We start from the raw sequence: 26,520 nt of genomic DNA, 5'->3' as shown, positions 1-26,520 counted from the left end.
TAAACGCTTCATGATTTTGAACACTTCTATCAAATCTCCTCTTAACCTTCCCTGCTCTGAGAACAACCCCAGCTTCTCCAGTCTGTCCACGTTACTGAAGTCCCCCATCCCTGGAATCATTCTAGTAAATCTTTTCTGCATCCTCTCTAAGGCCTTCACATTCTTCCTAAAGTACGGTGCCCGGAATTGGACACAATACTCCAGATGTGGCCGAACCAGTATTTTATAAAGGTTCAAAATAACTTCCTTGCTTTTGTACTCTACGCCTCTATTGAAAAAGCCCAGGATCCCGTATGCTTTTTTTAACCGTTTTCTCAACCTGTCCTGCCACTTGCAAAGATTTGTGCAAATATACCCCCAGGTCTCTCTGTTCCTGCACCTCCTTTAGAATTGTACCATTTAGTTTATATTGCCTCTCCTCACTGTTCCTGCCAAAATGCATCATTTCGCACTTCTCTGCGTTAGATTTCATCTGCCATGTGTCTGCCCATGCCATCAGCCTGTCTATATCCTCTTGAAGTCTATCATTATCCTCCTCACTGTTTATTACACTTCCAAGTTTTGTGTCATTTGCAAATTTGGAAATTGTGCCCTGTACACCCAAGTCCAAGTCATTAAACTGTATCAAAAAAGCAGTGGTCCTAGTACTGACCCCTGGGGAACACCACTGTGTATTTTCCTCCAGTTCGAAAAACAACCGTTTACCACTACTCTTGTGTTTCCTGTCACTTAGCCAATTTCATATCCATGCTGCCACTGCCCCTTTTATTCCATGGGCTTCAATTTTGCTGACAAGCCTATTATGCGGCACTTTATCAAATGGCATTTGAAAGTCCATATACACAACATCAACCACATTGCCCTCATCAAAAAACTCAACCGAGTTAGTTAAGCATGATTTGCCAACAAATCTGTGCTGGCTTTCCTTTATTAATCCACACTTGTCCAAGTGACTATTAAATTTGTACCGGATTATCGTTTCTAAAAGCTTCCCCACCACCGAGGTTAAACCAACTGGCCTGCAGTTGCCAGGTTTATCCTTACGCCCTTTTTGAACAAGGTGTAACATTTGCAATTCTCCAGTCCTCTGGCATCACCCCCTCTAAGGAGGATTGAAAGATTATAGCCAGCACCTCTGCAATTTCCACCCTTACTTCCCTCAGCAACCTAGGATGCATCCCATCCGGACCGGGTGACTTATTTACTTTAAGTACAGCCAGCCTTTCTAGTACCTCCTCTTTATCAATTTTTAGCCCATCCAGTAAATCAACTACCCCCTCTTTTACTGTGATGTTGGCAGCATCTTCATGCCCGCGATCCAGCTCTCACACAACTCCCGGGTTGCCCACAGCAGTGCCTGGGAGATCACAGGGTCCCATATTTGGCCGGGGCCTCAGGCACAGGCCTTGCTGTTAACCCATCATCGCTGTTTTTGCTGACCTACATTGGCTCCCAATCCTTCAAAGCCTCCAATTTAAAATTCTCATCCTTGTTTTTAAATCCCTTCATAGCCATGGGCCTCCCTATCTCTGTCGGAGCCACATTAAGAATTCTTGGGGCCCTGGGCTTCCCCCTGCCCCCATGATTCATTAAAACTTGTCCGCAGCATCAGTATTCACAACTGACAAACTAGCACGTTGAAGCGTAGCATTATTTGTCGCCATGCTCACCCCATGCTGTCTTCATTAACTGTCGTTTTCACAGGTGAAGCATGAATTGTGAGCTGTGAAGGAGACACCACGGTCACCTGCTCTGCTCAGACGCTTTGACTCCGTCTTCCCGCCGCTGCGAGCACACGTCGGCTGCACGGCGCAGACGCAACCAGACTCCTTAGGGTCTGGGAGTCTACTCAGGTAACTAAAAAACCGGCAGGCAGTGCTGTCCAAAAAAACTGGCAGCTCAGCGCTTTTTAAGGTGGAGCTGTGTTCACGGGCCCCCAGTGATGGGCCCCATCTTTGGCTGCGGCCCGTGCACTAACGCGCCTTCTCCAGCCCTGCAACCCCCTCCGAACTCTCCCATTCCTCAGACTCTGCTCTCGTGCATTTTCCCCTCCCTTCGCAGATGTGCCTTCGGCCTCTTAGGCTCCATGCTCTGGAATTACCTTCCTCAATCCCTCCATCCCTCCACCTCTCCGCTTTCCTCTCCTCCTTCAAAACCCTCCTTAAAACCCATCACTTCGACCAAGCTCGATTCGGCATCCATTTTTGCCTATGCTTCTCTGAAGCGCCTAGGGATGTTTTTTTCTACATTAAAGATATTGTCTAAATACCAAGCTGTCCTTGTTGTTAAAAATAAGAGAAGCATTCCTTTTGTGTCAGATACTATTTCAATTCTGGAGATAGAGGTGAAACTTTTAGAAGTTCCCCAATTAATGCTGGAGACACTTTTATAGCATAGGAGGTGGGGGGAGGACCTTCTATACTAAAGGTATCTGTCAATTTTCAGAAGTCCTGTGCCGGATTCAGGCCTGCGCTCATGTGTTGGTCCAAAATACACCCAAAACATGAAGTCACCTTCTCTCTCCCCTTATGCTGACAGACTCAGCCCACATCTCCAGCATCTCCTTTTCCCCCCAGTTCTCTCCATTTTGTTGCTCTTTTCCATCATTGTAAACATGCCTTTTTGCTTTCTTGGCTAGTTTGCACATTCTTAAAGAAAAAACTGCAAATATTGAAAATCTGAAATACACAACAGCTCAGTCAGCATCTGCGAAGAGACATGACACGTTAATGATGTGGGTGTACACTCTTCTTCAGAAATGAACAAACCTCTTTGTAGGATAAAAGCAATAAAGAGGGGGAGGAAAAGAGACAACAGATACTGCAGTATCTAAGGTCGGTGGTTCAGCATTAACTCCCCCCTCCCTTTCCCATTCCAGCCTCTCCATCTTTGGCCTCCTCCATTGCTACTCCAACTAAGCTCAATGCTCAATACATTAAGGTTGATGTTCTTAATTCACATTCCTGGTGGAGAATCCTCACCCATGGTCACATAGCAGGAAATCGTAGGTCTGCTGCCCTTCATTGCGAGTCCATAATGCTGAAACCGTCTTGTACTGATGCTGGACTTCTCGTGTCAGTGCTTTTCTGGTGCATTCACAAGATGTATTATGGACTGATAGATCATGGAGTTGAACCTAGAATGTCCTGTACATAGAAGGTAAAATCTGAGAAAAAAACTTGTTACTCATTTGGGAAGGCAAAGGCTTGGGAAAAGGTTACCTGCTTTATCAGCTAGCGTATGGTACATTGCCCTGAATCACTTGGAAGGGAGGGTGGAAAATCACTGTGGAATAGTCTAACATAAAAAAGAATCTGAGAGAAACAATTATTTGAAGCAGCCTTTTAAAACCAGAAAAACATTAACCTATAAAGGACCTCAGAAAAGGTGGATGCACTTTTATGATACACAACGGTTATCTTGCTGGATTTCTTTGTAAAATAAATAAAACTCCACTCATCTTGTGCAGCTGGGGAAATATATCTCAATCCTCATAAATTACTGTGCAGCTGAAAATTGAATTTACTTGTACCTTCATCATAAAATAATACTTCATGCAAACAAGATCTGTGGAAGAGGATTAAATGCCTTTCATTCTGTCCTGATTTTTCGTGGTGAAGATTAGAAACCAATAGCTCCTATTTCTGTCTACACAGTATTGTGGCTCAAGATTAAAACCTAATTACATGTAACAGGAGAAAAACGGCATCTATATTCAATATGAACCCAAAGGCTGACCTTAATCTTCCTCTGTGGTAGTGCATTCAATTCAGAATGTCTTTTGAATAAGCTGTCAGTAAGCAAAGGAGAAGGGGGAGGGGAAAAATTAATACCATAACCCAGTTGGACGAGATGGTGATTATTCAGCTACAGCAGATTCTGTTTCAGTCAACACAGCTTTACTGTGGCATAAATATGATGAATCCATTGGCCAACGGTGAAGGATTTACAGTTCCAACAGGATAGAGTCGAATTGCTTTTGAGGTCTGTGGGCTGATGATAATTTAGCCCTTTTTTCATTTTCTTAATGGAATGCTTCACAGCAGCTTTGTGTTCCATTATTTATGGCAGAATTCCAGCGTGTGTATATGTTCTTTAACAACTTGGATCTCCTCGCCTTCACTTTGAAATCTCCCATCACCCACCTTTACCCTACCCCGGACCATCTAAATGGGAAGTGGTGCTCTGCTTGCCACCATTCATTTCAGTGATTGAAACCAGATTACTTCAAGGTAGCCACACAAACATTGGACAAAATATTAGAAATTATGGTGATGAGCAGCGTCCTGCTCAAGGTCTGGTTTGGCATAAATTTTAGAAATTAAGTAGGTTGGAGGTTTTCTTGCAAGTTTTAGTGGGGTGCCTTGGCAGAATTTTTTGTTTCAAATTTTTTTTTATTCGTTCATGGGATGTGGACGTCGCTGGCAAGGCCAGCATTTATTGCCCATCCCTAATTGTCCTTGAGAAGGTGGTGATGAGCCGCCTTCTTGAACTGCTGCAGTCTGTGTGGTGAAGGTTCTCCCACAGTGCTGTTAGGAAGGGAGTTCCAGGATTTTGACCCAGCGACGATGAAGGAACGGCGATATATTTCCAAGTCGGGATGGTATGTGACTTCCCTCCCACCCCTCCATGGTGATAACGTGTATTTTAAAAAAAGAAATGAAGACTTGCATTTATCTTTCACGACCTTTCATGATCTCAGGACGTCCCAAGTGCTTTACAACCAATGAAGCACTTTTGAAGTGTAGTCACTGTTGTAACGTAGGAAATGCAGAAGTCAAGCAAGCTTCCACAAACAGCAATGAAATAAATGACCAGATCATCTATTTTTTTTTTAGGTGTTAGTTGAGGGATAAATGTTGACCAGGACACCGGGGAGAACTCCCCTGCTCTTCTTCAAATAGTGCCATGGGATCTTTTACGTCCTCCCGTAATTAAAGGATAATCATTAGTCCTCTGACGACATCCATTCACAGTATGCACCAATGTGCAAGTTTCAGTTCATAGGAGGTCTGCTTATGGAAACTGTTACAAATTTGGGGTCTGCATTAGATTTTCTCCTCCGGTTCAACGCAAGTCTCTCCCATAAGCAGACCTTGTGTCTCTTATGATTAGAAGATTACTTTTACTGCCCAGTATCTAGTTTGATGATAGTGTGACCCATTCCCTCACCACTGAATTCATCCCCCTCCCCTGCCACTGTCTCAGGCTGAATCACACTGTTCAAACCCCTGCATCCTGTTTGACCCCAAGCTAAGCTTCCACCTCATCACAATGACTGCCTACATCCACAACATCACCCACCTCCATCCCTACCTCAGCCCATTTGCTGCTGAATCCCTCATTCATGCATCTGTCAACTCCAGACTCAATTATTTCAATGCTCTCCTGGCTGGTCTCCAATTCTCTACCTTCCATAAACTTCATCCCATCCAAACCTCTGCTGCCTGTATCCTATCCCAAGCCAAGTCATGCTTGTCCATCACACCCATCCTTGTTGATCTACACTGACTCCTGGTCACCCAACACCTCAAACTTAAAGTTCGCATCCATCTGTTTAAATACTTCCATGGTCTTGCGCCTCCCTGTATCTGTAACCTCCTCTCTGTTCACCTTCACCCCATCAGCTGCTTATGGCGCACTTATATTCTTTCCCTAAACCCCTCTGCTTTCCACCTTTCCTTAAATCAATCACTTTGACCAAACTTTTAGTCGCCCCTTCTTATCTCTTCTTCTCTGGCTCAGTAACATTCCATAAACACCAATGAAATAAATGACCAGATCATATGTTTTAGCTGTTGGCCAGCACACCAAGGAGAACCTCTGCTCTTCTTTGAATAGTGCCATGGGATCATTTACGTCCACCTGAGAGGGCAGATGGGGCCTCGGTTTAATGTCTCATCCAAAAGACAGCACCTCTGACAGTGCAGCAGTCCCTCAGTACTACACCAAAGTGTCAGACTAGATTATGTGCTCAAGGTTCTGGAATGGGACTTGAACCCACAACCTTCTGTGTCAGAGGTGAGAGTGCTACCGCTGAGCCATGGCTGACACTTCTGGGATTCAGTTCCAGGGATACCAGCAGCCTTCTGTCACTGTACCCAAGTGGTCATTCTTCACATTGCCTACACACATGCATTCTATCAGGGCCCATCAAACATTGATCAGAGGTGAGAAGCCAGGCTGATTTTTATTTTTTCGCCTTCCTACTCCAGGAAGGCTTATTGTAGCATCCCAACTGCTGCACAGGCTGAGATCAGTTAACTCACCACAGACCACCGGTCTGTATGGTTTATATAACACAAGACAATGCGCTTATTTTCTCCATAATCATTTTTAAGCTAAACTATACTATTTAAAAAACTTAGCATGCAGTGGTTGGCCTCTCACTTGAGGTTCCTGTCACTATCTTGCCTTTCTGAAGATAGAGGTTCTGAACCATGAACTTTGACTCTCTGTGCATCCCACTGATTCAATAAGTTATGAGTCTTGACAGCTGAGGCTCAGAACAGAAATATTCTGTCACAACACTCAAAATGGTGCCAATTGGAAGCGAGCCACGTGTGGCAATATTTTTTTTAAGCGAGTTCTTTTTTCCACAAATATTCACACCCAATGCTGTTGGCACTGCCCAATCTGGAGCAGTGCAGTTGAGAGATGTGTATGCAACACCAGGAGTTAGGAGCCAGCACAGGTGGGCCACAATCTTCCTGGATGATTTGTAAGGCACGGTGTTGTAACAGCAAATCTTCCACTTTAAGTGTACACAATTTAAAGTAGTAGCTGTCTTTTTTTAAATACTGCCCTCCATTCCCCCTTTGGACTTTTCCTGAACCTTAACACATCTCTGGGAGTATATCAAACTGGATTTAAAAACTGGTTAAATGTGAGAGAACAAAGAGTAGGAGTTCAGAGCAGTTTTTCAGAGTGGTTAGAAGTGGGTAGTGGTGTCCCACATGATTCAGTCACGGGGCCACTTCTGTTTACTGCGAATAATAATTTGGAAAAGGGCCTAGAGGGTGCGATGTTCATATTTGCAGATGATACCAAAATAGGAGGTACAGTTAATTCATTAGAAGACACAAAGGAAGCTGCAAAGGGATATTGATAAGTTGGGGAAATAGGCTCACAAGTGTCAAATGGAATTCAATGTCAGTGAGGTGATATTGGTAAAAAAAAAATAACAGCAGTAACTTTATTGTGAATGGAGTAGGCTCGGTACTGTGGAAGAGTAGAGGGATTTGGGGGTGCAACTTCACAGGACATTAAAGGCAGCACGTCAGATTGATGCAGCCATTTTTTAAAAAAAGTTAATGGAATTCTTGGTTTTATCGCAAGAGATATAGCATATAAAAGCCAAGAAGTAACGATGAGCCTTTGTAACAAAAGAATAATAAGACTTCAGTTAGAGTATTGTTTTGGGCTGTACACTATAGGAAGGATATTGATGAGGCTTTAGAGAATGTACAAATCAGGTTCACTAGGATGCTGCCTGGTATGAGGAGATATAAATACATAGAAAGATTTGAGAAATTGAGTTTTTTCATTAGGACAATGCAGATTAGCGGGCGATAATCTAATCTAATATATTATTGTGTTTAAAATTATGAAAGGATGGGACAGTGTAGATAGAAGCAGACTGTTTCCAGTAGTTGAGGAATCTAGAACAAGGGACCATTGATAAGGGAAACTTCTTCACAGAGAATTGTGAGGCTGTGGAATTCACTTCCAGGGTTAATGGTTGAGGCAGAAACTATGTCAACATTCAAGATTAGATTGGATACGTGGATGAAAGAAAAGTGGATGAAGGGTTATGGGAACAGGGTGGGTAAACGTGATTAGGTCTATATTCTTGTGTGGAGGGTAAACATGGACTGGTTGGGCCGAATGGCCTGTTTGTGTTGTAACTTCTGTGCATTTCTATTTTTCCTAGTCAGTGTGACTCCAAATAAGGTTTAATTACTGTAGTGGATAAATATGTGGCTTTCAGAAACTCAAAACTCCATAATTAGAAAGAATATAGTTGGCCTTATGCAGGTTAGACGCTGCCTTGGAAATCTCCAGTGCTCAATGAATATGGAAGTGAAAAGAGTTGGGAAATTTGATGAAAGGGTTAATTTTCAAAGATGGAGATTTCAACTTAAAATATTTGAGTAGTTTTTTTTAAAAGCGTATGCTCCATTTTAGTTGGTGCATAGACATTTTAAAAAAAATGATCACATTTGATGACATGGCAGCTCATTGTGCTTTTTTTGTGCTGCAAACTACTGGTTCACACCTGTGGTTTTCCCCATACAATCAGCTCCTGATCTCAGTCATTGCCACCAAAGAAGGCATTAAAAGTGGCATACTGCTCCCCAAAGGGAGGGTGCTCCTTCACATAACATTCATGCAGTTCATCTGTGACCATCAGCACAGAATCATGCAGGTGAATGCCCATTTTCCAGTGATGATACCTTTATTTTAAGGCAATCCACAGTGCCCCCATTATTTGACCACAAATAAAAGTACATTCTATAAAACCAAATCCAGTGCTTCTTCTAAGTGCTTCCCCAGTGACAAGAGTGCATGTGATGACTGACTGCCCTAAGCCCATGAGCCTGAGCTGGCCATTCATTTCACTGAGATGGCCTAGGCACTGACTCCACCACTTCAGCTGCAAGGGTGGTCTGGCCCTACCCACTTTCTGCCGTATATACAGTCATCAGAGAGGATTGGTGGAAGAATCCTGATGTGGTGTTGTTTTCAGAGATAACACCATCATCCATTTCCATTACAGCTACCCCCCGGTGGACACTACCTCACCATATTGTTGACCTGTGTGACAGTAGATCTGCTGGCACTAATGAGATTGGGAAATCCCAAATCAATAGCGCTCTCAATCCAAACCTCAAACCACAGGAAAGAGCTTTTTCCATGGTGAACAGAAATTCACTATGGCAGCAGTCTAAGCATTCCCAAGAGATGCAATAACTGGCCTTAAGGTCTCTCTGCCATGGGGAGGCTCTATTCCAAATGTCCCTGGAGTTGTCGCCTGTTTCAGGGTGAACTGCAGTGCTGTAAATCCATCCATTAATACAGTGTAGAAGAATTCATCACTCTAGGAGTCATACGTAACATAGTCTCCAACAACTGTAGGAGTCTTTGATGTTGAGAACGCATCCTCCTTTTTAAAACCCATTGACTGAGGTACAGATTCCTGGCCTCATCTGATGAGGCTTTTCTGATAGCAGGTTCCTGCCCCTCTTCTGCCGCCACAACTGTTCCTTGCTGATTTGTGCTTTATGTATCACCCTGTGTACCCTCCTCTACCTCAGTATCAAAATCCACCAGGATGGGTGTACCTGTGTTCCTGCTTTTTGAGGTGAGGGTGGGTTAGAATAAGTAGCACTGCATGCAGTCTGATATTGGCTTGCTCAGTGTCAGTGGTTCCTCGCTCTGCTTTCTATGGCATGCCGAGGGAAAGAGGAGAGGAACAAGGGTTACAATGGTGTCCTCATGAGAACCCTTTGGATATAGCTTACAGCAGGATGAAACCATGGTATTATGCTTCAGTGTATGTTTTAGTTTCAGTCAGTGAGTGTATGAATGTGGCCAGAAGCAAGAGCTAGTCCTAACCCTGAGCTTCAGGTGGGCTTTCAGCTTCCCCCACTCCTGCTTCCTAAATGGCCTCTTGGATTATTGTCTCAAGGGTTGCCATCTCCATCACCAGAATTTGCTGATGTCACAAAATTGGAAGGTAGAGCAAATTATGACAAGAATTATGAAAAACTGCAGGAAGACATGGCTTAGCAGGTTGGGCATAAAGATGATAGATGTAGTTCATTGTAGAAAAATGTGAGGTAGTACATTATGGAAGCAAAAATACAGAAAGAAAATACACCTTTAGAAGGTAGGATTTTAAATGGGAGTAGTGGAGTCTTAATGTGCAGATATTCAGGTCATTGAAGGTGACAGTACAAGAAGATAAGGCAGTAAAATTGGCAAATGGAATCCTTGGTCTCGTGTCTAGCGGCATTGAATACAAAAGCAAGGAAGTAATGTTGAACTTGTGCAAAATCTTATTTAGGCTGCGGTTGGAGTATTGTGTACAGTTTTGGACACCCCATAATAGGAATGATATAAAACCAATGGAAAAGGCGTTACCAGGATTGAGGATTAAAATTATGAAGAAAGACTTAAGTAGATGGGCTTTTTCACGACAGCTGGTAAAGTTAAGTGTGTCCTGATTGTAATCTTCAATAAAGTAAATGGTGATGGATTGCTTTCACAGACTGGTGAGATGGTAATGAGAGCACACATTTAACATAATCACAAAAAGAATTAAAAGGGAGGTTAAATTCTCATTCTTCAGTGGTTACTTTTCAATTTATATTACGTGTTTAACTTTTATTTTACCACCTTGTTTTATTATTTAAAACCAAACTTTTGCCTATATGCACCTTCACTGTCCTGTCCCATTTTAAGTGGAATTCACGTCAGTAAAATTTGATCCCCAGTCAACTGAAAAGCAGCTCCAAGCACTGGTTTTCCAGCCGGTGCAGAGACTGAACAATGAAGTTTTACCTGATCATGTCACTAGAGTGACCAGGTGAAAATAAGATGTTTTTACTTTCAGGATGGCAGGTCAAAGTTGAAAGAGCCACATGAGAACTGTTTAGTAGCCCACAGGTCTAGGGGTTAAGTGTGTTTCAAAGTCACGTGAATCCAAAAATTGTGTTCCTTCTTTTTCCTTGATCGTGTTTTGCACTTTATGGTGCCAAATATTTCCTTGAATAATATTCACTCTTGAGGTATTCATTATATTCTCAATATAATTCTGTGGTATACACCAAACTAATGTGCAGTGTTTTTGTACATACCGTTGTTTGAGACTCTATTCATTCCCACCCTATTATATATTTATATAAATTCAACCTTTTTAATTGTACACAATTATTTCTACAATGAGATGGTTGTTGTTCCGAGATCTGGCTAAACACCAATTCAGATCTTTGGTGTAATTATATACCCTGCTTTACACTGTTCATTGAATCAGTGCAATTTCAACCTATAATGTACAGTGCATTGCAGCAGTACAAACTCTGTCTGTGCTTCTAGTGCATTAAACCAACACAAGATAGGCCTCTAGTGTATTCTGCACTGTATATGGATGGTGGCAGATAAGACTTCAAGAAACATTTTGACAGACCTTATTGTAAAATAAAGTAATTCTTGCTTTAATTTATGGTGTCTTTCCCCCTCCCACCCCATTCTTAACTGTAGCCTGTGTTCAAGGTTTAGGAGATCCAATATATCTTTGATGTTCTGCAGCATTGTAATATACTCCTGAGTATCTGTTGTAAAATATGTATCAAATGTGCAAATGCCTGATAAACCACAGTGTAATAAAACTTTTTTTTAATAACCTTTACCAGCATTGCAAGGTATTATTAGTCTTTTTTTGTGAATGTTGTGCATCATGACAGAAATATGTTGATAGCAACTTCTGGCGTCAACAACGGAAACAGAATTTTTGTTTTTATTTCTAATTTCCATTATTTGCAGTTTTTTTATTCTTGCTCTTTTGTGCCTCCCCCACCCACCACCAATCTTTTCATTCTATATATGTACACCGTAATCAAAATATACCATTTTATATCATCCATGTTTGGACTGAATATTGATGACGTTTTATTTCTGAAACCAGCACATTCTTGGTTTTCATAAATATGATGTACAGATGTGCATCAACACTAGCAGCTTATGAAATTGTTATCCCTCACGTTAACCGTTCAAATTATTTAATTGTTGGCATCCCCTTATGGCTCAGTGCAATGCCTGGTCTTTACAGACCTGGAAGATCCCAGGGTCTGCATTGAATTAAGTAATGCTAGAGTACAAATTTCCAAAGCTTTACTGAGGTAAAATTCATAGTTTTTCTTTTTCAAAAAAAGAGGTTGTGTGTGTTGAAGAGAGAAAAATGAAAAATGAGTGTTATGATTGAACATCTGACATAGCCTTTATTTTTTGTTATATAAACTTTAGAAAGTGAGGGGGAGAATAGGAAACACTTTCTCTCCAGCACCACCACCAAACAGCATCCCCACATGAGCATAAAATACACCTAAACACATCTCCACTGAGCATGATCTTGACCCCAACTATCTATACCTTATTGAACAACACTGTGTATATTCAGCATCCAAGCTTCCTCCCCCCGCCCCTGATCCTGCCCCGCACCGAGCAGGATTTCCCCACCTCCCATTATCCCACGACCCACTGAGCACCTTTTGGGACCCTTTCTCCCCACCAATAAGCACGGTGGCAGCCTACAACTCCCCCACCTATTGATGCAAAAGCCTCCTCCTTTACCCCCCACCACTGTCCTCTGCTCTTCCCTTCGCCTTCCCCTCCCCTTCTCTCTTCCTCTCGGTCCTCCTCCCCTCCTCTTCCCTGTCCTCTCCTCTTCCCTTCCCCCTCCCCATCCTCACCCTCTCTTTCCCTCTCATGCCACCCCATCTCCTCTCTCCTCCCTCCTCTACATTCTCCCCTCTTCTTCCACCATCCTCCGCACCCTCTCCCTCTTCCTCCCCCCCCCCCCCCACTTCCATTTGTCCTCTGTCCTGTCTTCCACCTTGGCTCAGTTATCTCCTCGCTCTTTTTTTAATATATTTGAGAGAGATATACACAGGTCAGATGTTAAAAGCTGTTGTAATGATAGTAGACGGCCTTACCTGTGACTGGTCAACACCAAGGGCTGGGCGGAGTTAAATAACCTAACCACCTCCAAAAAATGCCAACATCTTCGGACAGATGAGCGTCTGGAGGAGGGTCATGGGGCCCTTAATGGATGAAATGCCATCAAAAGGCGGATGAGCTCATTCTTGAATTAGCCATCGACATCCACAACCTGCAAGCTGTGACACAGCTACAGTATGTAACAAATTAATTTAAAAAAGCGACCGTGGACAGTCCAAAATACAACACCAGGGTTCAAGCCCCTCTTTTAAAACCTCATGCTGACCTACAGGTTGATGTGTTTACTATATCTGATGATGCTGTAACCCCAAATTCTCATAGAAATATTGGAGAAAGGGCCATGGCTGACCAAGATCTGAAAGGCGGCATTAAATTCATGAAATGTAACAAGACATTAAAAGTATCCAGATTCACACTTTAGATGCAAATGTATGGTGCTGACACTTGGACTTTTACTAAGAAACTGGAAAGGAAACTAGATGGCACCTACGCATGACTATTGAGAAAAGCCTTAGAGGTCAGCTGGAAAGACCATATCGCCAATGAGGTATTATATGGAGACTTAGACAGAATAACAACAGTAAAAAAGCAAAGAAGGCTGAAACTTGCTGGTCATTCCTTCAGATCAGAAGATGAATCTATTTTTGAGCTATTACTCTAGAAAACAAAACGTAGAAACAAAAGGAGAGGTCAGTCTAGAATTGTACAATACTTGTATGGGATAGAAAAATTCCCATAGAAAAATTACCACCATGCATGGGATACAGAAATCTCTGGAGATGACAATGCTGCAAGTATGAATGCTCCACGGGCAGTTTTTAGTGTATGTTTTAATTATAATGCTTTCTTCCTCCAAGTCTCCGTGCTGATGGGATACATTCCACAATATGGCCAATTCCTAGGTTACAATCCACATTGCTTGACACTACAATGATTGAAATGCCTCATCACTGAGAGTTGTCTCCTTCCTTTTCAGGTGCACTGTGGGTGTGCATTGTATTGAATCCTCACTGCAAACCAGACGAGAAAGTCTCCTGGCTCCGACAGCTGAAGAAGTGGAATGACATGGATGTCTGTCCTCTGGAAGATGGAAACTACGGCAACGAGCTACCTAACATCACCAATGCCCTTCCACAGAGTTCCAATCAGAATCAAGGTAAGTGTTTTCACTTTGTGGTTGTTGAAAAAAATCTAAAGTTTTAAACCTTTTGGAATGATCATTTCATTTCTCTGAGGAATGTCAATTCACATAAATAATAATGTGGAACAGTAGATGCCTGGAAGCAAATGAGAAGGCTATTACTCATAGTGAGCTTAGATAACATGGTGATGGTAAACTGTGAATGTCTTCCTAACTCTGGAGTCAAGTTCAAGTATAACGTCAACATCACTGTTGAGAGTTCTTCCCTGACCCACAATCATACTTTTGTTCCTATTAGTTTTTAAGCCATGTTTATTTGATGGCCTCATTCATTTCAGGAATTCTTATGGAGCAGACCCACAGAAGTTATGTTAGGCAAGGGATATTGTTTGACACTCAGAATGGGGATTTCTTTTTGTTGTATTGAGTGTTGGGGGAAATATTAATGCAGAGATTTGTTACAGATCGGGGAGGGATTCTTTAGGTAAGTAACAATCCATGCAGTGGCAGTAACTACCCAAAGAGTTACTTTCACCATTGTAATTTGATCACAAATTTTATGTCTCAACAACAGAGAAATGTAACTCATAATTATCTCAACAAAATTGGTTACTTCAATTTTAACCAGAGGAAATATGACGTTACAAAAAACCAGATTTGTTCTTGATATATGTTGCATGTCTCTTAAAATATCTCAACACTGAAATAATGGCTAGTAGGAAACAATAATTCATGGCAAGTACACAGAGAAATTAATTTACTATTAAAATAGAATTGCATAGTCAGACATGCTTTTATAAAATGCTTAAGGTGAAAAATTTGAATACAGTTTTCACTAACCAGTATAACCAATAAAGCTTCAGGGGGAAGTCTCAGTAACCTTTACAGATTTATAAGAGTTAAAATGAATTTTGATTAACATCCTCTTTCTTTTAACCCATTATTTTTGTTTTCTCCCATTCTGCATCTGTTTTTATTTAGACAGTTGTTGGTAATAACCTGAATCGGAAGAAATATTGAGATCAAGAGTGAAGAATCTCAATTTCTATCTATAGAAATAGAGAGGGAATCATCCTCTGCATGTATGTTAAGGTTTTTTTGGTGGCTAAATATATGCAAATTGCACATTTTTAAAGTTGAGCCATGCAAACTGTCTATTCCATATTCTGTCATGGTAATTTATTGCCAGCAAAAGCTTAAGTGACAAGTTAGTCGAAATTGTGTAAACTGAACAGCTTAACAACAGGAAATGAGCCATTTGACCTTTAAAGAGCCTAACATAATTTCTGCTGCTGATAAATTATGGAATGTGAGGCATAATCCTAAAGAATTCCAAAAATGGCATAACATTATTGGATTGCACAGAATTACATAGAATTTTACAGCACAGGAACAGGCCATTCTGCCCAATGGGTAGATGCCGGTATTTATGCTCCACACGATCCCTTAACAAAATACCCGTATCATCTGAATGTTGTTATGACTGGGCTCAAGATAGTTGGAAAAGTTGTTAGTATAACCATTGATGCTGATGCCAAAAAATAAACGGAATTCAATAGCCTGAAAGGGGTGGGATGACTGCAAGCAGCCCAAAATCAAGGTCACAAGAAGAAAGCCAAAAGTGGAGTTCTGTAACCAGCGAAAGCACTGATTGCAACGGAAAGGAGAATGGCCTTCATCTTTAATAATCCAAAGGATGAGGGACTACATTGACAGATTATTAGGGTAAGTTAATTTTCAAAATGTATGTGTATATTTATATATTTTTTATACTCCGTATAAAACATAGCAATGTGAGCTAACTTGATATCGATGCCAGTTTCACTTAAAATAGTTTAATATACCATAAATAGGGTATAATGTCCATTGTACTCTTGCATCTGCATTCCAGAAAGTTGGAGTTCAAAGTCTTATGAGGTGTCCTTTTAAAATAAATTCTCCGCCGATGAAGCATGGTACAAAGTCATTCATAATTTCTACATTTTGATCACAACAGATTTATTGGCATCTAAATCAATGATTGATGGAAGAACCGATATGTTTGAAAAAGATATTTCAGAAGAGATGAGGATGGAATCTGCCAGCACCATCAAGCCAATATTTGAGAAGCAAAACACAGGGAGGATATCATTGGCATTGGAGGATTCTATACAAGATCATCTAGCAAAAGGCTGAGGTCATCCAAAGAGCCACTTTAAACTCATTGATATCTCTGATATCAGCCATGAGGGTCAGGAAATCTCCACTCAATTAATCCAGATCTAGAAGGAAATGGGCTGGGTCAGGGGAAATTGTCCCAAAGAATTGTAACATAGTGCTGTGCAGTTTGCTTTATACAGGTTACACGATGAAGTACCATCTTAAATATAAGTAGTCTTAGCATAGTTACACATGGAAGTTGGCATTATCACTAGTCTGCAACAAGCCATCCTCCCAACACACCAGGGGAGTCATTATTAAGATACTTTTATGCTGTACCAACAGTTTATAGCTCTGCATACGTTCCAGCAGGCAGTATTTTGATCTTGTTTATCCTGCCTGGCTTCAATTTTAATTCTGTTGGCCAGGATAGAGCTCTGCACCTGCATGCTTATACATAGGTGCACAATTCTGTTACTTTGTTAAAGGATCCAGCAATGTCCATTGTCATTTTGGGAATTCTTGTTCTGCTTGCTTGATTTCATCTAAACTGTCACTGGAAAACTGAAGCTTCACAAGGGATCCGCTGAGTATTTTTGACAACTTCTGGAGTCACACTCTGTGCAGTGTCCAGCCCAAGTGGTGTGAGATTGCCTCCTCCAGGTTGTCTCACACTGCTGCCCTTCAGAGTCAAGTAGGAACTAAGTGCCAGAGTTATATTGCCACTTTAGCATTACTGAAAAGAGTAAATTGCTTTGCTGCAACTGTACAATTGTGGTATGGACATACTAAGAGTTCCTCTGTTGACCAGCTGGACAGCAATGTTAGAACAGCCCCAAGGCTATTTTGGTTGACGCGTCACTTCAGTCAGAGGCTGACCCTTTCCGTGAACCTAATTCACCAAAGAATACATTTAGCACTGTTTTGGGTATGATTCACATTTGTAACTTACTAGTCAAGTTAGCTACTAATTAATTTTTTTTAACTATGCAAAATATTTGGTACAATTTACTTAACTTTTACTGGAAGAATTATGATGAATTGTGATTTGTTCTTGGATGGGGGCAGCATTGGCAAGATACATTTATTGCCCATCCTTAGTTTCCTGAGAAGGTGGTAGTGGATTGCCTTCCGTGCTATGATTGTTTGCACAACAGAATGGCCACTTCAGAGGGCATTAAGAGTCACCTACATATTGCGAACTAGAGTCACGCATAGGCCAGACCTGGAAGGGATGGCAGATTCCCTTCCTTGAAGAACATTAGTGAGTTAGTTGGGTTTTTATGTCAATCTGACAGCTTCCATGGTTATTTTTTCTGGTGCTAGCCCACATATTACCAGATCTATTGAATTAAAAATTCACAACTTGCCATGGTGGGATTTGAACACTCGACCTTTGTGTTGCAATTCCAGGAACATAATTACTACACTACCATACTCGGTAACCAGGTATTGCCCAATATTGTTTTGTATTTGAAAATGCTGAAGTGTACAGCAGTTTCAATTTCAGGCAACTGGCAAAATCTGATGCTTTGGATCTAACTTCCATGTATAGCTTGGTTTGCACCAACTTGTGAAAAACGCAGTATGTAATTTAAATTATTAAATTTGAATGTTCTCTTGAATTAATTGCACAAAATAACATAATTATAGTAACAGTTTAATAATCATTATTGATACCACCTAGACTGCACAAGGTATTTCATCGTAGTGAAGTATAGTTATATGACTCGCCACAGATTTCTGTTAAGGGTTAACAAATCACAACTGTGAAAGTCAGAGTTTTACGACATTGGGATTTACTGAACAGCACATGTGATTTGCTGAACAGTGGCTTTCAAAAATATTTTGTGTGGAAAACCCCCAGCAAATATTAACACACTCCTGGGAACTCCATGTCCTAAAGATACTGCCAATTAATGGCTGGAGTCATACCTAGCACAAAGGAAGATGGTAGTGGTTGTTGGAGGCCAATCATCTCAACCTCAGGACATTGCTGCAGGAGTTCCTCAGGACAATGTCCTAGGCCCAACCATCTTCAGCTGTTTCATCAATGACCTTCCCTCCATCATAAGGTCAAAAATGGGGATGTTTGCTGATGAAGTTGCGAATGGAGCAGCGTTCTGTTCCATTCACAACCCCTCAGATAATGAAACAGTCTGTGCCTGCATGCAGCAAGACCTGGACAACATCCAGGCTTGGGCTGATAAGTGGCAAGTGACATTCGCGCCAGGCAATGACCATCTCCAACAAGAGAGAGTCTAACCACCTCCCCTTGACATTCAACGGCATTAACATCATTGAATTCCCCACCATCGACATCCTGGGGTCACCATTGACCAGAAACTTAACTGGACCAGCCATATAAATACTGTGGCTACAAGAGCAGGTCAGAGGCTGGGTATTCTGCAGTGAGTGACTCACCTCCTGACTCCCCAAAGCCTTTCCACCACCTACAAGGCACAAGTCAGGAGTGTGATGGAATACTCTCCACTTGTCTGGATGAGTGCAGCTCCAACAACTCAAGAAGCTCAACACCATCCAGGACAAAGCAGCCTGCTTGATTGGCGCCCCATCCACCACCTTAAACATTCGCTCCCTTCACCACCGGCGCACTGTGGCTGCAGTGTGCACCATCCACAGGATGCACTGCAGCAACTCGCCAAGGCTTCTTCGAAAGCACCTCCCAAACCCGCAACCTCTACCACCTAGAACGACAAGGGCAGCAGGCGCATGGGAGCAACACCACCTGCACGTTCCCCTCCAAGTCACACACCATCCCGACTTGGAAATATATCGCCGTATCTTCATCGCTGGGTCAAAATCCTGGAACTCCCTACCTAACAGCATTGAGAGTACCTTCACTACACGGACTGCAGCGGTTCAAGAAGGCAGCTCACCAGCACCTTCTCAAGGGCAATTAGGGATGGGCAATAAATGCTGGCTTTGCCAGCGATGCCCACATCCTATGAATGAATTTTTTAAAAATTACACCTTGCTATTAATATATAGCGGAAGAAATAATATGCTAGCAAATCAAAAAATTTAGAAATCTGCTGAACTTGTGGGACATCCTGGGATCCCTTCATAAAAAATGTGTTGCAGAGAATAGCTTATTGTCCCCAGGTAATGCAGAAAAAAAATCTGATTTAGATTAATCCATCTGTTGTAATTGACTTAATTAACTGCTTCAATCAGTACATACTAATCTGTTAAAATTGGGGTTAAATTGTATGCAGGGAATACAGATTTGTAATTACTTTAACTATTACCAATACTACATGGTAAATATCTGGTAGTATTGCAGTGCATAGGATGTTTTCAGCAACAATCATTAACTTAGGAGTGCTTAAGTGATCTCATCATGTTAATCCAGTTTATTCATCCCCTTTGCATTATCCATCTCAATAACTCCTCCCAACCAGTTTTAATCTCAACAATATCAACTGCACTCACTATTGCAATTGCAAATATTAAAATAACTTGGGGAAAACAACATGAGAGAATGTTGTAGTTAATCATGTTTTTTAACAGCTGTTTTAAAATAAGTGGCACAATTCCCTTTTTTAAAAGTCATTGCATATTCATTGAAATATGAATGTATAAAAAGCACTATATGGCTGTGGAATAAATGAATAGTCAGCCTCTGTTTAACTTCTACAAGTAACTCTGTACAAATATTATCACTAATAGATACTTGTGCATAGATTTCCTCTTGGGTAATTATTGATTCTGCTCCCTGGTAATGGTTTCCTTTTCCTTGATGATCACAAAATCCACCCCAAAAATTATATAACTTAATTTACAGCTTCCTCATGGAGTTCAATAAACAGCCAATTCTGGATGACTTCAGAATTTTTTTTGCTGCTTTTATTTTAAAAATCTCCAATCAGGGAGTCTGGAACTGGTTCCAGATGTGGGCAGGTTGTGGGGGGGGGGGTTGCAAATGGAAATCTGAGACTGACAGAAAGTCCCATTCCATGGAAAGCATGAGCTAGAGATGATGCTACTTCAACATGTCCATCCAACAGACACCTGAACTAGCTGTTAACAGTGACATCGGGTTTTTTTGCATGGATTTTGTGCTCATCAAGCAGGAGGATGTCTGTCATTGCAAGGGAGTAGAAATTTTTATCACCTAATATCAGCATTAAAATCAGTTATAGCACAAACAACTACAGAGTAAAGCTACCTTTTGTACACCCCCAATAACAGAAGGTCACCACGTGCTGCACTAACATGATTTTTTTCCACTTCCCATACCAGAAATCCTTATTCCTTTTAAGGAACATTTCTTAATGCCTCTCTCAGATTTCCAAATGAGGGGCAATTTTGTACTGTGGGTCCAGACAATTCAGAACTGGATTGAGTTTGGCTAAACTAATTTCACATGGAAAATAGATGGGAATGCTTGCATTCCATCAGTCAGAGATAGTATAAACCCAAGTCTCATAGAAAGTGTAATTTATAACCCACTTAGTCCTCCCAGGTTATAGAAAAATTAAAGAATTATTGAAGGCAATGGAATAACTAAGGCTAAGTACCTACGAGTTAAGATGCTGACCTGTAGAGTCACCTTACTATTTAAAGTTTACAAGTCAATTGTTTGAATATAATATTCAGTCTCCTTGGAAAAAAGCCAGCGCATTGTCTCCATAGATTTAATTTATAGCGTCTGCATCTTGCTCCATAATGTCTCATAACTGCATTTCTGTGCTGTCATTTCATAATACTCATCACTTCACATCGCTGCACCACTGCCCCATTTGGCTCTCACAGATATTGCACACATGTTAACATGATTGATGCTTGCATTGTGATCTGCATTCCTGTCTTAGCTATTACACTTTTGCATTGAGTTAAAATGTTGCTGTCTTCTAAATATGGTACATGGTATTTGTCTACTGTACCAAACTTTCCTAACACATGGCATTAACGTGTGATGTGAGCTGCTAATGTTAAAGATTTAGGCTTGTGTACGTATCCAGGTGTTGAATTCCTAGGACTCAATTTTCACACCCCCGAGCGGGTGCGTTCATGGCGGGGGGGGGAGGGGCTGCGAAAATTGGGGATTGCCGGGGTGGGTCCGGAGCCCAGCTCCAACCTGCCCACTTCTGGGTTCCCCAGTGACGCACTGACATGCGCGCGCAGCCCCCGCATATGGGACTCCCGCTGGCAATTAAAGCCAGCGGGATGCCACTTGAAGTAATTAACCAAGTACTTCAGGTCGTTTACAGACCTAATTGACCTGATATTTTAGGAGGGGTGGGATTTTCAGATTACCCGGGACTGTTTCCCGTACTGAGGGAAACACTCCCAGTTGAAATGAATGTGTTGCAGCCATCAGCCTGTGGCAGCTGCAAAGGTCCATTTGACAGGTGGGGTGGGGAGACCCACAGTCATTGCAGGAGGCCACTCTGTCACTTTGGACAAAGTTTGGCCTTCACCACCCTCCTCCTAACAATAAAATTCACCAACTTGCACATTTACCCCGGTGTCCAGACACATTTACCTACCTTGCGGACCCCCTCAAACGTACATCTTCCGGATGGGGGCCGCTGTAGCTGCAGTCATGACCTCCTCGGAGGACGAACAGCATCACCAGCCTCGCCAGCCACACCGTCCACCTCTGACGTGGAGCTCCACAACACAGTGCTGTGACACATCCACCTGCACAGGAGGGAGGGCAACCGCAGAGAGAGATGCGTCGCAGAAGGCACTACCCTCGCCACAGGGTCTACAGACCAAGGCTCAGCTTCCTGGACCTCTCTGAGCAGCAGTGCACACGGAGGCTCAGAGTCACTTGACATGTAGTCGTGGACATCTGCAGCCTCCTTCATGCCGAGCTGCTCCCGGCTGGCCCGAGCACCATCTTCTTACCTGTCGCTGTCAAAGTCACCACTGCCCTCAACAACTTCTCCTCTGCATCCTTCCAGGGTGCCATCGGGGACATCGCCAAAGTCTCTCAGTCGTCTGCACAAAAGAGCCCTGCAAATACACCTACACCCACTCTGCAGTGACACAATGGGTGTCATCAGTTGTGGGTCTTCATAGTGATCCTCAGGAAAGGGCATTATTGTACAAACCAGACAAGATTCGCAAAGACGTGGCAGTAGTGGTGACAATATAATATGTTATGTGAGTTGATCAGAAATTAAATATAAGTAAAAACCTGACAAACCCTCAAACACCCTTGTGCATCCCCTTCATGCTCACGACACATTTGCCTTATGCTTCCTACTGCACATATATGATGCATGCCCTGTGGCTGCAGCACAGGTAGTGGCAGGTTGAGTGAGGCTGAACCGTGAAAGAGATGCATGAGTGGGTGAGTATGAGATAGAGCCATGAGATTGTATGAGGATTGGGTTGAGGGGTAGTGGGGGGATGAGTACTGGCGAGGTGAGTAAGTGCAGGTAAAATGAGGATGAACTTTGAGTGGGTGTGAGGGGTGATGTGATAGAGTAGTGCTGGCAGTGCAGAAGGAGATGTGGGGTGGGGGCGGTGATGTGGCAGCCAGAGGGGAGGGGAATGAGTAAGTGTACTCACTTCGGCTGACCTACTTAGGTGATTGAAGCGCCTCCTGCACTGTATGCAGGTGCGCTATATGTTGGTGGTGCAGGTGACCTCCTCTGCCACCTCGAGCCAGGCCTTCTTGGTGGCAGAGGCAGGCCGCTTCCTCCCGCCCGCAGGGGGGATGATCTCTGTCCTCCCCTTCCTCCTCACCCCATTCAATAGGACCTGGAGTGAGGCATCAGTAAACCTGGGAGCAGCCTTCCCCCTGGGCTGCTCCATGCTGTAATTTTTCCTATTTCCTGCAGCATCAGTCAGTGGAGGACTGCCCCTTTAAATAGGGCTCCTCCAGCTGACAGCCTATGCTGCTCATGCGTAGTCCGCCCGCTGCACAGCTTTCCAGCGCGAAACCCGGAAGCAAAGGTAAGCGGTTTCAATTAGCCTGGGCTTGCATGTGGAGCACCCCGATTTCACTGGGCACGTTACCCACGCACCCAGTCGACCCCCCGCTGCGAACCTGCCTCCCTCCTAATATCGGGCCCCTAATCTCTCTCGTGCTCTTGGAATGAGGCACTGAGTAGCAGGTAGACGCTTTTTATTGTATTCTCCATTTACTCCACAGTGAAGGTAGAAAAACTGTAAGTGAATGACCACAGACCACCATTCGCAACTACTAACGATTACAGAACAGAATTTGTAGAGGTTTGCAACAGATCAGCTTCCTGCCCTTCTGGCTGGGGAATTTGGAGGATGACCAAAAATTACAACACATTAGCAGAATTTTCAGTCCGGGATATTATCATTCCAATTCTTTCTTTAAAAAAAAGAAAAAAAAGGAAAGACTTGTATTTATAAAGTGCTTTTCATGACCTCAGGATGTCCGAAAGTGCTTTACAGCCAATGAAGTACTTTTGAGGTGTGGTCATTAATGTAATGGAAGAAACGCGGCAGCGTTTAATATTATGATATTCAACAATACACGTACAAATGGACAGGACAACTCAGGGAGTCCTTCAGACACAACTAGCATGAGAGGCAGGGGTAAAGGGTCCTGATTGTAACAAGATTGTCATCCTGTTCCCAATGGAGATTTATCTATCACACAATAGTTGGCTCACTTTTTGTCACTCATTGATGCAAGTAGGATAATGAAATAGTACACAATGTTGAGTGCTAGATGCATGATGTAATGGGATCTGCATCCTCCGCTGGAGTCAAGTCAGTCAGTAGGGCTTTTTTTTCCTTAAAATTTAAAAACCAGTGCGATTTTCAAAAATGTGCTGCTGTTAGGAAAATCATTTGCCTCTCCTGATTTGTAGGTTCCAATATAATACTCAGTGATTAACACCAGAGCCACCTTTAGTACCTTTTCCCTCTATGGTCTGACAAAGCACTTCATAGAATCATAGAAAGGTTACAACACGGAAGGAGGCCATTCAGCCCATCAAGTCCACGCTGACTCTATGCAAGAGCAATCCAGCTAGTCCCACTCCCCCGCCCTTTCCCTGTAGCCCTGCAATTTTTTTCTTTTCAAGTACTTATCCAGTTCCCTTTTGAAGGCCATGATTGAATCTACCTCCACCACCCCCTCGGGCAGTGCATTCCAGATCCTAACCACTTGCTGTGTAAAAAAATTTTTCCTCATGTTACCTCTTTTTTGCCAATCACCTTAAATCTATGTCCTCTGGTTCTTGACCCTTCCGCTAATGGGAACAGTTTCTCTCTAACTACTCAGTCTAGACCCTTCTTGATTTTGAATACCTCTATCAAATCTCCTCACAACCTTCTCTGTTCCAAGGAGAACAACCCCAGCTTCTCCAGTCTATCCACGTAACTATCTCATCCCTGGAATCATTCTAGTAAATCTTTTCTGCACCCCCTCTAAGGCCTTCACATCTTTCCTAAAGTGCGGTGCCCAGAACTGGACACAATACTCCAGTTGTGGCCGAACCAGTGTTTTATAAAGGTTCATCATGACTTCCTTGCTTTTGTACTCTGCCTCAACTAATAAAGCCTAGGATCCCATATACATTTTTTTAACCGCTTTCTCAACCTGCCCTGCCACCTTCAACGATTTGTGTACATGTACCCCCAGATCTCTCTGTTCCTTTACCCCTTTTAGAATTGTGCCCTTTAGTTTATATTGGTCTTTGTAGTTTAAAGCAAATCTTCTCTCAGAGTAGTCTCTAATTGAAACTCCCCTGTTAATTGATTTACAGGGTATTTTAAACAACTTGAGTAGAAGGAATCATTTAAAAAAATGACAGCAGTAGGTGTCCTAAGTGTGCTGCTCTCTTCTGGGTGCAATTAACCATCCATTCGGTTGCTCCTCAGTTAGATGCTATGGATGTTACATCATCAGAAGTTTTCATTCCATCCTCCTGGAAAAAGTCTACTCCCTGTGCCAGATATCCCAGATGCACTTTGAAATATCGCATTCAAATTCATTTTCTGCTTTGTTGAGACGGTTATTTTTTCCCCTTTCCCCTCTGTTTGATCTTCTTTTGATAGGAGCTGTCCTCAGTTGAAGAGGCAGCCTCTGTTTGTACATAGCTTATCCACTGATAGTAGCAAGGGGTGACTCCAATTTATTTCCTTATCCAGTGCCTCCCCATGTCTTTTTCTGGTGTATTTCATCACCCATTTTATTAGTTCTCAGATGAAATGCTTATAATGAGAACAACTGCTTCTGCTTAAGTGGTCATCACAGATACAAACGGGGAAGTTGCTGGGGGATGTTGCTGAGTTGGACTTGGAGTAAGAAATGAGTTAACATCAGTAGAAGTATAATCAACAACCCAGCGCTGTTTCAGACTCATCTGTATTTTAATTCATTTTCCTAACACTGATGGGATCAGTAACTCTTCCAAGCCACAAATTGCTCAGGTTTTATGTGATCACCACTTACTGTTTAAACAATCTGCGGGGATGGAGTATAAATAGATTTGTTTAACAAAATAAAGGGCTACCGATAGTATCACTTTCTCTCTCCAATCTAAACCAATTCTTGTAGATACAGTTGATATAGTCACAATCCCTACTCAGAAGTGCAATTGTTCTATTGAGAATTTTTAAATTTCCTACATCAGCTTTCCTTGTGGCCGAATAAAATTACCAAATTAAGAATGTTATGGACCTGTGTTCACTAGGAACTAGGTTGAGAATAGCTAATCTTATTTCACATTGGACCCTGCAGCCAGAAAAGAAAAGACTTTCATCCCATCAGTCTGGTACAGGTTTGAACCCAGGTCCCAAAGGTGAAAGAACACTGTGCTAATCAGCTTTGACATCCAAACCCCTTAGTTCTACTACTATTTTGTTTACAGTTTTCTCCTAAAAGCACTAAATTATGCAGAGGATGGTCTGATGAATGCACAGGTGGCCACTCTTTGTGTGCGAGTTTAAATAGTGAGTGTTGGCAGACTATTTAACTATGAAGGAATCGCAGATGAGCCCGATACTGTACTTGCCTAAGATCTTACCAGTAGAGGTCGTTGATAGTAATCAGGAGTAGCTGCTTTCCCCCCCCCCCCCCCCCCCGGCCTCTAGTCCAGGGATACTGAATGCATTTTTATTTCCATCACCACTCTGCCCGAGATCAGCTAACTCAGCTGGGATCAGGGATCTTCAGAAACTTGCTCCACAGAGTCACCTGGTGGCCAAATCTTGCAACTATATTGAGTCAATTTGTATAGCAAAATTGAATGGGCATGTTGACACAATAATTTACAATGATAAATGTTAAAACAAAAGCATGACCAAAAATGACAATGGGAAGTAAGGTTTCTGGACAGGAAGTGAACACTGTATTCAAGATTTTTAATAATATATAGATAAATATATACAAGTTCGTTATCATTTTATTGCCTGCTCCCATAGTTTTTAAACTAGAAGTGTATGTTGGTTAATGAATGATGACTAATCAGAGAAGTGGTGGATTTATCAATATATCTTGTGTCCAGAATTTGCAAGTAATGCAAATGCCT

General features: G+C 42.2%; 1 protein-coding gene across 1 annotated transcript in view; it reads left to right on the top strand.

Annotated features, from left to right (window-relative positions):
* Positions 1-26,520, top strand: part of zswim5 (zinc finger, SWIM-type containing 5) — a 214,829-nt gene that overhangs the window by 169,509 nt on the left and 18,800 nt on the right. The window contains exon 5 of the mRNA XM_067990098.1: positions 13,718-13,897. Within this exon, the coding sequence (XP_067846199.1) occupies positions 13,718-13,897 (180 nt within the window). The remainder of the gene's footprint in view (positions 1-13,717; positions 13,898-26,520) is intronic.

Source organism: Heptranchias perlo, chromosome 9 (genome assembly GCF_035084215.1).
Source record: "Heptranchias perlo isolate sHepPer1 chromosome 9, sHepPer1.hap1, whole genome shotgun sequence".
In the NCBI taxonomy this organism is placed as follows: domain Eukaryota; kingdom Metazoa; phylum Chordata; class Chondrichthyes; order Hexanchiformes; family Hexanchidae; genus Heptranchias; species Heptranchias perlo.
The sequence above is the reverse complement of the archived record's forward strand: the minus strand, read 5'-3'. Positions and strand labels throughout refer to the sequence as shown.